General features: G+C 42.2%; 1 protein-coding gene across 1 annotated transcript; it reads right to left on the bottom strand.

Moving 5' to 3' along the window:
• Positions 1-2,133: 2,133 nt before the first annotated feature.
• On the bottom strand, positions 2,134-3,000 carry EDL3 (EID1-like 3). Its single transcript, XM_090014657.1, has one exon. It carries the CDS (start codon positions 2,977-2,979, stop codon positions 2,161-2,163), a length of 819 nt encoding a protein of 272 aa, XP_089870783.1. The 5' UTR covers positions 2,980-3,000; the 3' UTR covers positions 2,134-2,160.
• Between the last annotated feature and the right edge of the window lie 10,997 nt (positions 3,001-13,997).

Raw genomic sequence — 13,997 nt, 5'->3', positions numbered from 1 at the left:
ACATGTGTCACATTAAGATTGATACGTAATATGTATTATTATTATTTGGCCAATACAGAACGATTCACTTGAGTATCGGTGGTATCGGTGATACAGCTGAATTGATTCAGGGCCTATACCGATACTGACAACATTGGTTAGGAGTCACATTACAATTATATAGAAAGATAAGAATGATACCAGTCTGGTGGTTTATCCTTTCACACACGATCACAGTTCAGGATTTCCAGTTTTGATAAATACAAAAAAAAAAAATAATAATTGCTCTCCTTAGCAATCCTTATGAATCGAAGAAGTGCAATTTTAAGGGAGTTATACCGGATCCATAAAAGTAGGGCTGCAAATGGATCTAATATGGTCGAATATATTTTTTATTTGGATATGTTCAATTGGATTACTTTCTGATTCAAGTCAGATTCGGATCAACATTTTAAGTCGGATATTGAATTGATCTAATTCAAAATCAGGCCCGATTACATATTTTACATGTAAATAGCTCGAGCGTGATTTTCTCAAAAAGGCTAGCATTTATCCTAAAGATTTGAAAAAAATGGGCTAAATGCACAGATGCCATACACAAGCTCCCATATGTAAAATTCCCTTTTTTCTGTTTGTGGGTTCTGGTCTTCTTTGTTTATGATGTGTTTGGATTGAAGGAATCAGGTGGAATTGGAAGTTCCGAAGGCGGGAGTAATGGGGATAAGAGAAGTTACTCTTTAAAGTGGCCCTTTCTTTTAAGTCAGCTAATAAAGTTGATCTTGTTCAAAGCCTGATAGTCTATATATGCACAATAAGCTGCATGCCATCATGCTTAAGTTGAAACCAGTGTTGTGAGAGGCGTACGCCTCAGTACACCTGAAGCGTACGCCTCAGAGGCGAAGCGCACGCTCAAGGTATTGAGGCATTGCAGTGATGCGCCTAAGGTAAATATAAAAAAAAAATCTGATTATTTGCAGATGGGGTTTCAGCTTTCCAAATCTGATCATTAAACAAAGGTCGTTCTGATGCAGTCGAATACGTATTATCGGGGTTTCAGCTTTCTAAGGCTCGTTTACCACGGATACTTGAGAGTCTCATGTTGTGACAGGCGTACGCCTCAGTACCTGAGGCGTATGCCTCAGAGGCGAAGCGCAGGCTCAATGCCTCGCTTCATCGCATTTAACAACCTTGGTTGAAACAACATAAGACTCCTTTACTTTGGCTGCTCAGATGTTTCAATCAGTTAAGTTTGAAAAGTAGAAAGAGCGCTAACAAGATTTGGATCTGGCAAAGGATCAGGTTATTTGAGGATGAATTGACGATAAAGTTTATTATTATTTTTTTTTAATTTATAACCCGAAGATACCACTCTCGGCACGAAGACCCCGTCGTGCTGGATCAACCTACCATACCTACAGTCATCGTGCAGCGTAAAACTTAGGAACCCCTCCACCCAGGGCCTATGCTATGCATTGGCTTGCGCAGAAGAGCGATGCCCCAACCCCACTGAGGCAACCCCCCTTGGGGCAGCTCAAGTTCATTTGAGTTATGCTATATCAGATCCAAATGTGACTACTGAACCCATGACTCCATATTAAGATCCAACATCTTTTATTTTTCTGTTCAATTTCTCATTACCAAACAGACCTTTTGGTAATATCCCATATCAGAACTCTCCCGCATGGGCGCCACGAGTTAAAGGATCATGTATGTTTCCCAACTGCAAAAATTCAAGTGTGTTACAAAAGTACATTGCAGACAAAACAAAGCACCACTTCTCAATCATTATCAACATTATTTACACTACAACCGAGTGAAGAGAGAGGTAAACTCCTAGGCACCCTAACGATACTAAGGACAAAGAAAAAGTGATGAAACAAAGAGACCTCCAAAATATCTACAAGCACCAAGGCAATAAAACAAAGAAAAAGAAGTTGATCAAAGCAACCCCATTAAACTAAAAACTCTCAAAGGGAGGGCTTAGAGAAACAACCCCTAAAATTGGGTGTCATCCAACCTAACTCCCAATCCACCCACAGCCCACAAAAGTCTCTCTCTCTCTCTCTCTCTCTCTCTCTCTATATATATATATATATATATATATATATATATATATATATATATATATATATATATATATATATATATAGTCTCTCTCTATATATATATATATTCAATTGCCTAAACGGATGCCACGTGGCACTCATCCACGCAGTAAGCATTTTTTCTCTTCAAAGGCCTTGCCAAGTCATCGTCATCATCATCATCTTGGTTGTCATCGTCATCGCTGGACAAAGGAACAAGCCAACAGGTACCATACAAGTGGCCGTTGAGGCACACGAAATACTCGACCTTATCTTGGTGGGACCCCAGCCGTCGTGACGCGCTACGTGGCACGAGTCTAGCCTCAGTCATGCTCCACACGGAGGCTCTACAGTACGGGCAGTGGACCCCACTCACGAGCCCCACCCGTCGATTCAGAATGCACTCTCGGGTCCTGGACTTGGCGAAGGACCTGAACACGCCCCTGTACACGCCAATGTCGTCCTGGCTCGAGCCCACCGCGTGCTCGCAAGGGTCGCTCACGTACAGCACGTCGTCCCAGCAACGCCGGCAAAGGAAGCTCCTGCCGGACGTCTTGGAGAACCGGGTCTCCTCGACGAAGTGGCCCGGAGAGACGGCCTTCGCGTCGAAGTGCCGGCTCGGCCGCGCACCGCAGCAGAAAAGGAAGAGCTTGGCCAGGGCGAGCCACCCACCGTCGACCCGGTGGCTCGACCGAGTCAGCTCGGCCACCATCCTGGGCGCCCGCGCGGCGCAGAGCTCGCGCCAGAGTGTGCGCTTTGCGACCGCGTCCAGCTTCCGGCTCACGCACGACGCCGTGCACAGCACGTGCGGGTTCCAATTGATCGACCGGAACACCAGGAACAGGACGCGCTCGTCTAGCAGCCCCGACTCTCCGGACTCTTTTTCAGGTCGCCGGACGTCGAGTTTCCCAACCATCTCCGCCCCCGCTCGCTATCCTTCCCTTCCCCCCAGCGCATATGCGTATATAGAGGATGAGCATCGAGTAAGTCGGTGGACACGTGTCCCAATTAAAGTTCAGAGTTTTGCCCACTTTGACTCAGCCAATGAATGTTAGACACGTTCCGCATATAACCACTATGGAAAAGACGCGTGGCACACAGTTGACGAGAATTTTACGTAGAGAAAGCGTTGCATCCCGGCGAGTCGATCTGGAACTGACGCGTGTCTTTTAGCAAGCTGCCAAAAATGATAAATATCTCAACGGATGCTGAAAAAATCTTCGATGCAACGTGGCGTGATGTAAGACGATCTTGAAAAGACCTAAGGTTAGGTGTACGGCTTTGTTGGTGGGGCATTAGCTTCATTTTTCGAGTGCCATTTAGTCTTTTTACACACCGTTTCTTTTAGTACAGTTCGATGGCGAGAAGGTCATTTTCGTTCATCGATAACAAAAGAATGCTGGTTGTGTGTGTGTTTTTTTTTTAAAGGCAAGCTGGGGTTAGGCAAATCCCCACCATTTATTATTCAAATACCACTGGGTTTTGAACGTGCAACGTCCCACCTCTGGGGTTTTTTCCCTCTACTTTTCTGTAGCCTGTTTTCTAATTTTGGTGATGAAGCCAACTTACTCAAGAGAGGTTGGGTGCGTATGATAGATCTGAAACTAGATCCTAGAAGTATATTTGAGGTTCGAATTCATGATGGGGATTTTGTAAAATTTAGTTGTTTGGGATCCGATCTTACTGCCCAAGGCTAGTCCGACTACTGCTGCTAACAGAAACTAGAGCCGTCTACTCTTGCTTTTCTTGAGAGAATAAAAAAAAATCGGGGGCACGGCCCCCGAACCCCTATCACACCAATTCCCCCCCCCCCCCTCACATGAATCCTAGCTACGCCACTGATCGTTGCAGTACTATCAGACTAATAACAGCCATCAAAGTCGCTACTCACAACACGGATTTTCTTCATCGTTCTTTGACTGCCTTACCGGAGACTCAAGCTAGGCCTACTAGCAGAGTGCGGCGACTCTTCTCCACTTTGGAGCGAGCTACGCAAGCCAACATATGTTCATTAGAACCAACAAGCAATGATACCTTTACATACATGCCAAATACCCATGGAGTTCATCTTCTCTGGGTCGCAATTTAAAAAAGAGAATAGCCTATTCTTCTGTATCTCATATGGGTTTCATAATAATAAGAACTAGTTCTATAACCGATGCGGGACTTAATGGAGCTATTTTACAAATAATCTCTCATGGATTTATTTGTGCCACACTTTCTTTCCTTACCGGAACAAGTTATGATAGAATACGTCTTCGTTAAGATAACGAAATGGAAGAAACAGGGAAGAATGCCCATCTTAGTATCACGAAGGGGAAGCCGAAACCTACATAATTCGGCACAATCATGTACTGATTCATTTAGGTGGTGGGGACTAGATATCAAAGTGGGTCGGATCTGGGTCCAGTAATCTTTGATCTGACTTGATTCTGATAATAGAATCTAGGATCTAAAACTGATGTGAGTCCCCAATGAAAACGGGCAAAATCTGATCATCATGTGAAAAATCATGAAATGGGTTGGATTAAGCAAAGTCCTCCAGTTCTTGGATTTGGCAAATTCCATTTCTTTTTCTTTTTCTTTTTTTCTATGGGGATGGGCTGACCCCTATGGCCTATATCCCGATTGTCCAACACACTAGCTGCCAGTTGATTTCGAACTTGCAACGTACCTCACTTGGTGACATTCCCAAGCCGTTCCCACCAGACTACGGCAACAGTCCCGGTGGGATCAGCAAATCTGCACCTGATCACCTTTCACCTGCTATTGTACAGCCTATTAGAGTGGAACCCAACAACAAACGAAGGGTGATGAGGAGCAGTGACACATTGCATTTGTATAACGTGATTGCACCTGATCTAGCCTCACCAAAGCAATGCCTTTCTTTTTTTAAAGGCAAGGGCAGACCCCCACTGGTTATTATTCAATGCACCACTTGCGTTTGAACCTGCAACGTCCCACCACAAAGAGACAAAGGAGACGTACACTGACAGCTGAATTGCAGAATCCAGTAAATCATAGAGTCTTTGGAAGCAAGTTGCACCTGTGGCCATTTGGCTGAGTGCACATCTGCCTGGGTGTGGCTCCCCTCTCCCCACTCCGAGTTTGGAATGAATGAAGGAGGAGCAGAGGATTGGCCTACGGTGCCTTTTCAATGGTGCCGTCGCCTGAAATGTTGGATTACAGCACGATGCGGTGCAGGCAAGCGGTGGATTACCATAGCCGTCCACCCATGCACTTTGTGTGCGGTGGATTGTCGCATGAAGTGCCGGAAAATTCTCTAACCACACCTATGAATGAAAACAATAAGCACATATATTCCAAACATCAAATATTGTGTTTTAGCCAAAATTTATGTGAACTTATAGCCATGGTTTTTACTTCAGTTTTGACTACCACGATTTCCTCAAGAAACTCTCTATGAATCTTATAAACCGGTTGTTTTTTGTAAAAATGAAAAAAAAAACTGATTGCAAAATATGATCCATAAAATAGATAGTCTTTTTTTAAAACTTATTCTTTTTATCAGACCTTGGTGTCGGTTTCGGAGGCTCAAACCAAGGTCTGAACCATATGGTTGAAACCATGTCAATCTGACTAGACTGACTTGACCCTGGTCTGATCCCATTTGGGTAAGATCTCCCATTGGCCTTCTCACCACTTTTCTTCTAAACAACTATTGTTGAATATATATACTAGATCCAACTCCTACCCCAACAACCAGGTACATATAGTTTTGGAGCATGGGACTCGATTTGTTCATGAGAGAGAGAGAGGGCAGCACCTGGTTTGTTCGGAAAACAAGCTGAGCTGCGGGTGGCTAGGCTCATGTTCCACTCATAAAGATCTCATTCAGACTTATAAAATACAAGTCCATTAATTTGTAAAAAATATATTTTAGATAAATGTTACATCATATATATGTTATAGTCATAAAACATAAGATTCAACTACTTGGTTTGCAAAAAATAGGTATAGTCATAAAATCTTATTACTTCTAGTTCCCAAACAATGCATTTTTTGTGTTTTTTTAATCCTGTTTCTTGCAACTCTAAAACAATGTACAGTAAACAAGCCAGCTCGAACTCGGCTCGAGTAACTCATACTCATTATGATCTTGAACTTTGCTTGGCTCGCCACAAGAATGATCCAAGCTTGAACACTTCAAGCTCGGCTGGTTTGGCTCGTTTGCCGGACCTACTTAAGGAGAGTATGGCATGTACAAACGTAGATGTAAACTTGATCAGGTTGCTGAAATTTTATACTAAAATAATTCATCCACTTGGTTCGCGCAGTGCTTTTGGACAAGATATTTAAGGAGTTTAAATATAATATTCTGCATATGGCTATGCTGAGCCACGTTCTCCTACTTTATTAGAGATGGCAGTGGACTGGGAGAAAGGGGCCCTACCCGGCCTTGCCCGGTTTGGACTGGGGATGGAGGACATGAAACAGGGATGGATGCGAGGATTGAGGTTAAAATCAAAACCTGTGCGTGAGGCGGGGATGAACTTATGCTTTCCTCCGCCCCGCCCCGATCCCCCGCCTTGCCCTGCACCACACCGTCCCCAATCTTTCTTTAAAGATGGCAATGGATCGAGGGGAAATGAAGCCTCGCCCCACCCTGCCTCGCCCTGTTTGGACTGAATATGGAGAACATAAAACAGGGATAAAGGCGAGGATGGAGGTTAAAATCAAAACCCGTGCAAAGATGGAGGCGAGGATGGAGGGCAGGATATTGAGACAGGGCAAGGGTGAAGACCTTGTACTCGGACGGGCCCGGTCCACTGCCATCCCTAAACTTTATACTATTAAATAGAACTCACATGCATCCATAAAGCACCGAATGGTTTGCCCTAAAAGATAGCACATGGGTTGTAATATTCTTTGATAGTTTATTTAGTGAGTCAATTTGCAAGAAAGCTATGGCATCCACATCTGTCCATGAGCAGTAAAATATGCATTTCTAGCACATAAATTTGAAGATTAATCAAAAGACCAACGTCATGGGCCTAACTTATGCTACATTAGAAATATCTTGTGCAGTTTTTCTTATTGCAATTTTTAACAGCAAAATCTGACCAATGGGCACACTAATTTCAGTGCACCAAACAACTGATGGTGGAGGTTTGGTGGGAGAAAAAGCTTTCCCATCAACATCCAAACAAGTGTCACATAGAGTTCCTTTTTTTTCCCTCATTTCCAGTAGGAAAATCACATGACAACTAAAATCCTGATGAGAATCTCGTTGAATTTCTTATGAGAAAAAAGGAAAGGAATCCGTTCGCATGTCACGAAAGAGGAAGCCACGACACTTTTTTCGAAGAAACAGAATCGGACCCCCCCCCCCTCCACCGGAACACTTTTCACAAAAAAAGGGGGTCCAGAGTTGAATCCGGGCTCCTTTTTTGCGAGAAAAGGGAAGCCTACGTTTGTTTTGCCGCTGTGGGCCCCACAGAAATGCACCCCCGTCGATGCATTTCTGCAGAAAGTGCCCATTTTCTGTGACATGCAAACGGACCCTAAAGCAACAAAAATGATGTGTGTGAGAGAGAATATTTGCTACCCACATGGGTAAATAACTTTTAATATAAAAAATGCAATATTTTTTATTTTTTCAATATATTTTGTACATCTGGCTCTCCACATAAGATCTACATGTTTGGGTTAGTAAAAAATCAGTGCATGTTGGATCATGTTCTTTCCTCGGGTAAGTTTTTTGTAGGTGTTGAAAAATGAACGGTCTACAACGTACCAAATTTTCAACCCTCATAAATTGATATTAATTTTTACTCCAATAATAAATTCCTGCTATTTTGGCCATGTTAAATACATCCATGGGGTTAGATTTGGTCAAAACAATCTGCCACTATGAGTTGCAACTAAAAAATAATATTTGGAGCTTCCAAAATTTACAAAGCTTTTTAACCGTTGACGTTTTAAATATTATAAAAAAAACCCACCTCTGTACAGTAATCAAATACTTTTAAGAGCTGATTCCTATCCAATCAATCAGTAAATCCTATCTATATGATCAACAATATCATTGATGAAATTATTGTATTTTGAAGGATTGATATTTCATGAACATAATGATTAGGGTTGTACACAGTTTGGATATCCAACAAAATCCAAATCCTTTTAGTCAGATTCAGCAACCAAAGTCCATCTGGTTTGGGTATTGAGTTTTGCATCCAAATCAAAATATTTGTACGTCAGATTTCAAGCTAGCTAGTTGGATTTGGATTGGTAACTAGATGATCATCATCAGGCTATGAATCCAAATCCAGATCTGATTATCGTGGATCAGAGTTGGACACGATAATGTGTAGATATGAACTGAGTGATCCAACCTATTTACATCCCTAATCATGATCATATCAAGATTTCTTTTGGAACATATTGCATAAAATAAAGAGATTCTCAAAATATTGGCAATATGTAGTGTAGAACATTTTTATCATCCCTCAGGTCCCTCGCTTCCTCGAGAGTTGGATCTCTCATGAGCTTTTTATGTCAGCAAGTTCCCCGTCCTTTTATCTCGTGATGCTCAGTTGCAACAACAATAGATTTAGACTTAAAAAGGGGTACGAAGAAAGATATTGCATCTAAAGCTGACATGCTGCTCACGGGTTAGATCAGACTGTTTCTACCTTTGTCACTCTGCTGTAAGGAAGCTTGAAAGAGAGAATTGTTTGATCTGATATACGATCTCAAAAAAAAAAAAGAGAGTCACTGCTGCCACTACCACCACCACTATTAAGGCTAAGGCAATGGGTACTAGCAGCTTATAGAACTTCTTTCCTTATACTAAAGCAAAGCCCTATCCCTATCCTGCCTATGCCTCAAGAAGAGGAGACCCCCCAACGAGCAAAGCCATAAAGCAAAGCTTTATGAGTGCTTTAGGATCAATAAAAAATAGAAAGGATGGTCGATGAGGAAAAAATAAAAAAAGTGGAGATGAAGCATCTTTCCCTCGATGGTATGAAATAGCTTGTTCCAATTAATTCATACTACCTACTCCTACTGAAAATCAATACATTTGCTCTTGCTTACTTGCCTGCCACTCCCCTCGAAGGCATCGAGCACCAATACTATAAAAGAAGCATGATAGAAGGTTAAGCGGCGAAGTGATATACTACCGAGCAATAAGCTTAACAAGGTAAGGTGATGATGATCGCTTTTATGCGAGAAAGGGGGGAGCACCCTCTAAGCTTAAGTATTTCTCAATGAGCAAAAGCGTACAAGTACTGTGAGGGATGTTGGATGTAGGAAGGAAAGATGAGAGAATTCAAATAAAGAAAATGGGGGTACCACTCCTTTTTGGAGTATGTTTGGACTTGATGATGTGGAATAGTCTCATATTGAAGAGTTTCAAGAATGTTGTGGGATTTATAACCTACATGAAAGCTCTTACACTTGTTCCAAAGAACAAAGGAGTGGGATGATTACCACACACACATGCGCGCGTGCGCACCCGCCCACCGCGCCGAGCCAGGTCGGTTCGAGTTCGGGTCACGACCCCTTGTATTCCGTAACGGGTCTCTTCCACGCTTTTGTAACCGTTTGTGGGTTATAAAAACGTGATTAGGGTTGGGGTTACAAGGGCAAAGGAAGTCGCTTAACTCTTTGTTTTCTCTCTCCCTGCTGCTATCTTTCTCTCTCGTTCTCCTGAGTTTTTCAGAAAGGGGTTTTCTACAACAACGATTCTGAGAGGTTGTCTTCGAAGGACGATCTACCGTTGAAGTGCACCAATCCGGATCGTCGAGGCTATTGTATAATTGGGGAAGGATGCCGGACCCTATTTGCACCGTGTATGGGGGGAATCTTCCACTACAAAAAAATAGTTGATTAGCGACGGAATTTAGCGACGGCGTTATATCGTCGCTACTTAGCGACAGATTAACGAGAGAAATGAATCCGTCGCTATAATTGAAGAATTTTACGAAACTAGCGACATATTATATTCCCTCGCAAAATCCGTCGCTACTTAGCGACGGATTGTGCGAGAAAATATTTTGTCCCAATAAATACGGCAGTTAGCGACGGAATTGCGACGGCTAAAATTCCGTCGCAAAATAGCGACGGCCTAGGCGACGGAATATTTTCTGTCGCCTTTTTCGTTTTTTGAATTACGATGGCGTAGCGACGGAATTAATCCATCGCTAAGCCGTCGCGAAATGTCGCATTACCCCTAATCCCAACCCTCTTTTTCCTTTCTTCTTTCGCTGCTCCCGCCCGCCGCCCTCTCTCTCCTGCCGCCCTCTTCCTTCGACCGCCCTATCCATCCCGTCGACGTCTCTGCCGGCCCCCACCGTTCGCCGGAAGTCGATCTCCGTCAACCTTCCGCCGCCGCCGCCCGGAGCAATCGCAGGTATTTTCGGGCCCCAACGTTAAATGGATTGGGGGTCAATCCCCTGCGTTTTCCGGCAGGAGGTCGACTCCGCCAGGCGGTCGACTCCGGTAGGGGGTCGACCCCCTGCCGTGTCCGGCCGGGGGTCAACCCCGGCAGAGGGTCAACCCCGACAGAGGGTCAACCCCTTGTCATGTCCGGCAGGGGGTCGACCCCGGTAGGGTTGAAATTATACTCGGGTTGTTGCTAGTTGGTGCTCATGATTCTAAGTTCGTTATTGAGAAACGAGAATGTCTTTTTAGATGATGTTTGTAAAAGGACGTGCTTATCTTGGATTATTTGAGTCTCCTTGGTGATCTTCTTCTAACGTTGGGTTCTCTTACAGCTTTAAACGTGATCATCATGCTTAGTTTGAGTATATCAGTCTGCTGTTGTTAAATTGGGTTTTACCTGTGATTGATCACAAATTATGTTAATACTTTGCACTTTCGTGTTCATCTATTGTATGTTGAGCACATGATTATTACGAGAGTGATGTTGATGCCTCCTGTCGAAGTGCCTTCACATTTCCCTGACAGTACTGGAGTTTACTTTTATGACCTTCAATTCTATTATTACAGATTGTAAAACCTTTTTATGTTTCTTTGTTGCAGTACTGTGACTCTCATTTTTCTTTGTCAGCAATGATATCTGTCATGAGAACACTGGGCATTTTGAGATGGCATCATCTGCTTATACTACTCTTCATCTGAATTTAGTTCACCAGGTCCATCACTGGGTTGCATGTTACCGTTTCGATCCTCCTTGACAAATATCCTTTAATTATATAGGGGAGGGGAGTGTTGATAGGTCTCATGTTTCTTCTTTTGCTTGACATGCATGCTTGCAATTATTTTGTGCTGAAGGGTATTTAAGCCTTTTGTCACAAGTGGATTATATGTTTATATTTATTGATCATTTCTTCATTTAGTTGCATGCAATGAAGTGTATTGCTTTCCTTCTATGGCCACTTGTATGTTTTGCCCGCTTTGCCATTTTACCAGTGTCAAAGGGTGCGGTTGACATGAAACCTTGAAATTAATAAAGTAACAGAGTTGGCTACAACTACCCATTCCCAATAAGCAAGGGGACATGATTGCTTGTTTGTTTATTGAACCTTGCCTTTGTCAGTAGATAGGCAATTTGCAAGATTTGAACGTGCTGTCCTTTGTGTCCTTTTGAATTTGGGATTTCCTATGTATCTTCTATACTTTTTGTCTATTTGTTGCTGCTTTGGTTGCTTTTATCCCCTCCTTTTTATTTATTTATTTTGGTTTTTCATAATTTTGTTGATTTTATTGTTAAAACATCATTTTTTTTTTGCATATTTCTCAACGGAACTCGCTTGTGCCCCGCTACCCGTGGTAAGTAAGTGACAAAAACAATGCAAATCGGGTAAATACCCGTGGTGAGTAAGTGATGCAAGCGCATCACATGTTATTTAATTTATTGAATGTAACACTTTATTGTTCACACACTCACTTAGTTGTTGATATCTAGGACTGCTTTGTTGGAGTTCGGAGATCATGCTGAGCATGATTTTAATGTATGAATATGGAAGTGTTCTTATTTTTGAAGTACGGAGTCCATGCTAGGCATGGTAGTAGTTAGTGGGATATTGAAGTGTGTTTGCTGCAGGTACATGTTTGAGATTTGTTTGATATGAATTATTTTGATGTATTGCAATGTTTGATGTGATTGTATACATGCTTACATGTAGTTACTTTCAATTTGATTATGTCTTCCATGTGAAATTGTATACTGAAAGCATGCTTCAAATGAATGTATCGTGTCATGAATAGTTTGCACATGAAAATATTAAGTTATCAATGAATGCATCATAATTCTTGTGATTGTATGACATCATATATTGCATGATAAAGTTGATATTTTCTTCATCATAGCATTCTGATGGTTCTCTTTTAACTGGTTAGGATACTATTCGTAACATCATACGACAAAATGACTGCAAACCGTGAATGGATGTACCGTAGGATAGTGGACAATGAGTTATCGCATGAATATATGGATGGTGTTGACAGTTTTATTGAATTTGCAACGGCAAGTGTCAGTACAGTAGATCCCACAGGTCGGATTAGGTGTCCCTGCAAGATTTGTAAGAATAATCGATTTGTAGAACTTCATGGCGTTAGACATCACCTATACAGGAAGGGTTTTGTGAGTGATTATCAGAATTGGACGTTTCATGGAGAAAAATTTAGAAACGATTTTGATGCACGGGTGAATGTGGTGCACGATAATCCATATACAAATTTGATATTTGATGCCGCAGGAACAGAACTGAGTTATGCTATGAGTTCTAGTGATGTAAGAACTGTCGTAGATGAAGAATCACCAAACGATGCAGCTAGTAGATTTTATGATTTACTTAGAGATGCTGATGAGCCACTTTGGAACGGTTGTGAGAGTCACACTATCTTGTCTGCAGTTCTTCAACTAATGAATTTGAAGTCCGAGTATAATTTGAGTCAATCATGTTTTGACCGTTTGTGCATGATTGTGAAGAGTATGTTGCCCAAAGATGAGAAATTGCCACAAAATTTCTATTGTGCGAAAGTTATGGTCAACGCTCTAGGTATGGGTTACAAAAAGATTAATGCTTGTCCAAATCACTGCATGTTGTATTTCAATGAGCAGGAAAACAACATATCATGCCCGTCATGTGGGCATTTTCGGTTCAAGCCAAAGACAAGAGACAATGGTAGCACGAGATCAAAAGAAGTTTCATACAAGTCGCTCTGCTACTTTCCTATCACTCCTAGATTGCAGCGATTGTATATGTCTTCAAGGACAGCTAAACACATGAGATGGCATGCAAATAAAGTTCGACACGATGAAAACAAGATCACGCATCCTGTTGACGCTGAAGCTTGGAAGCACTTTGATCGTACTCATCAGAACTTTGCAATGGAAGTGCGAAATGTTAGACTCGGTCTATGTACATATGGATTTAATCCATTTGGGGGTAGATCAACTCCATACTCATGCTGGCCAGTATTTGTAACTCCATACAACCTTCCACCAAGCTTGTGTATGAAACGTCCAAATCTTTTCTTGTCTCTGTTGATCCCTGGTCCGACCTCACCTGGCCAAAATCTTGATGTATATCTAAGGCCATTGATTGATGAACTAAAAGTATTGTGGGATGACGGTGTTACCACGTATGATGCTCACAAAAAACAAAATTTCAACATGAAGACCGTTGTTCTATGGACAATCAGTGACTTCCCTGCATATGGTATGTTATCTGGTTGGATCACACATGGGAGGTTGGCTTGTCCGTACTGCATGGAGGATTCCAAAGCTTTTAGATTGAGGCATGGAAGGAAGCCTTGCTGGTTTGAGTGCCATCGTCGATTTCTACCCAGCGATCATCCATTCCGACGTCAAAAGAATGCATTTAAAGAAGGCACAACTGAAACAAAAGGTTCATCCTCAAGATTGTCCGGCATAGAGATTCTAAGAAGATTACGATACTTTTCAGATGTATTAACAGATGCCCGCAGTCCTACACCCTT

The sequence above is a fragment of the Nuphar pumila genome, chromosome 1 (assembly GCF_984573655.1).
Source record: "Nuphar pumila chromosome 1, dmNupPumi1.hap1.1, whole genome shotgun sequence".
NCBI lineage: Eukaryota > Viridiplantae > Streptophyta > Magnoliopsida > Nymphaeales > Nymphaeaceae > Nuphar > Nuphar pumila.
The sequence above is the reverse complement of the archived record's forward strand: the minus strand, read 5'-3'. Positions and strand labels throughout refer to the sequence as shown.

Excerpts from the sequence above, each read along its gene's own strand:
- EDL3 (XM_090014657.1), bottom strand. The coding sequence starts at position 2,979 with ATGGTTGGGAAACTCGACGTCCGGCGACCTGAAAAAGAGTCCGGAGAG.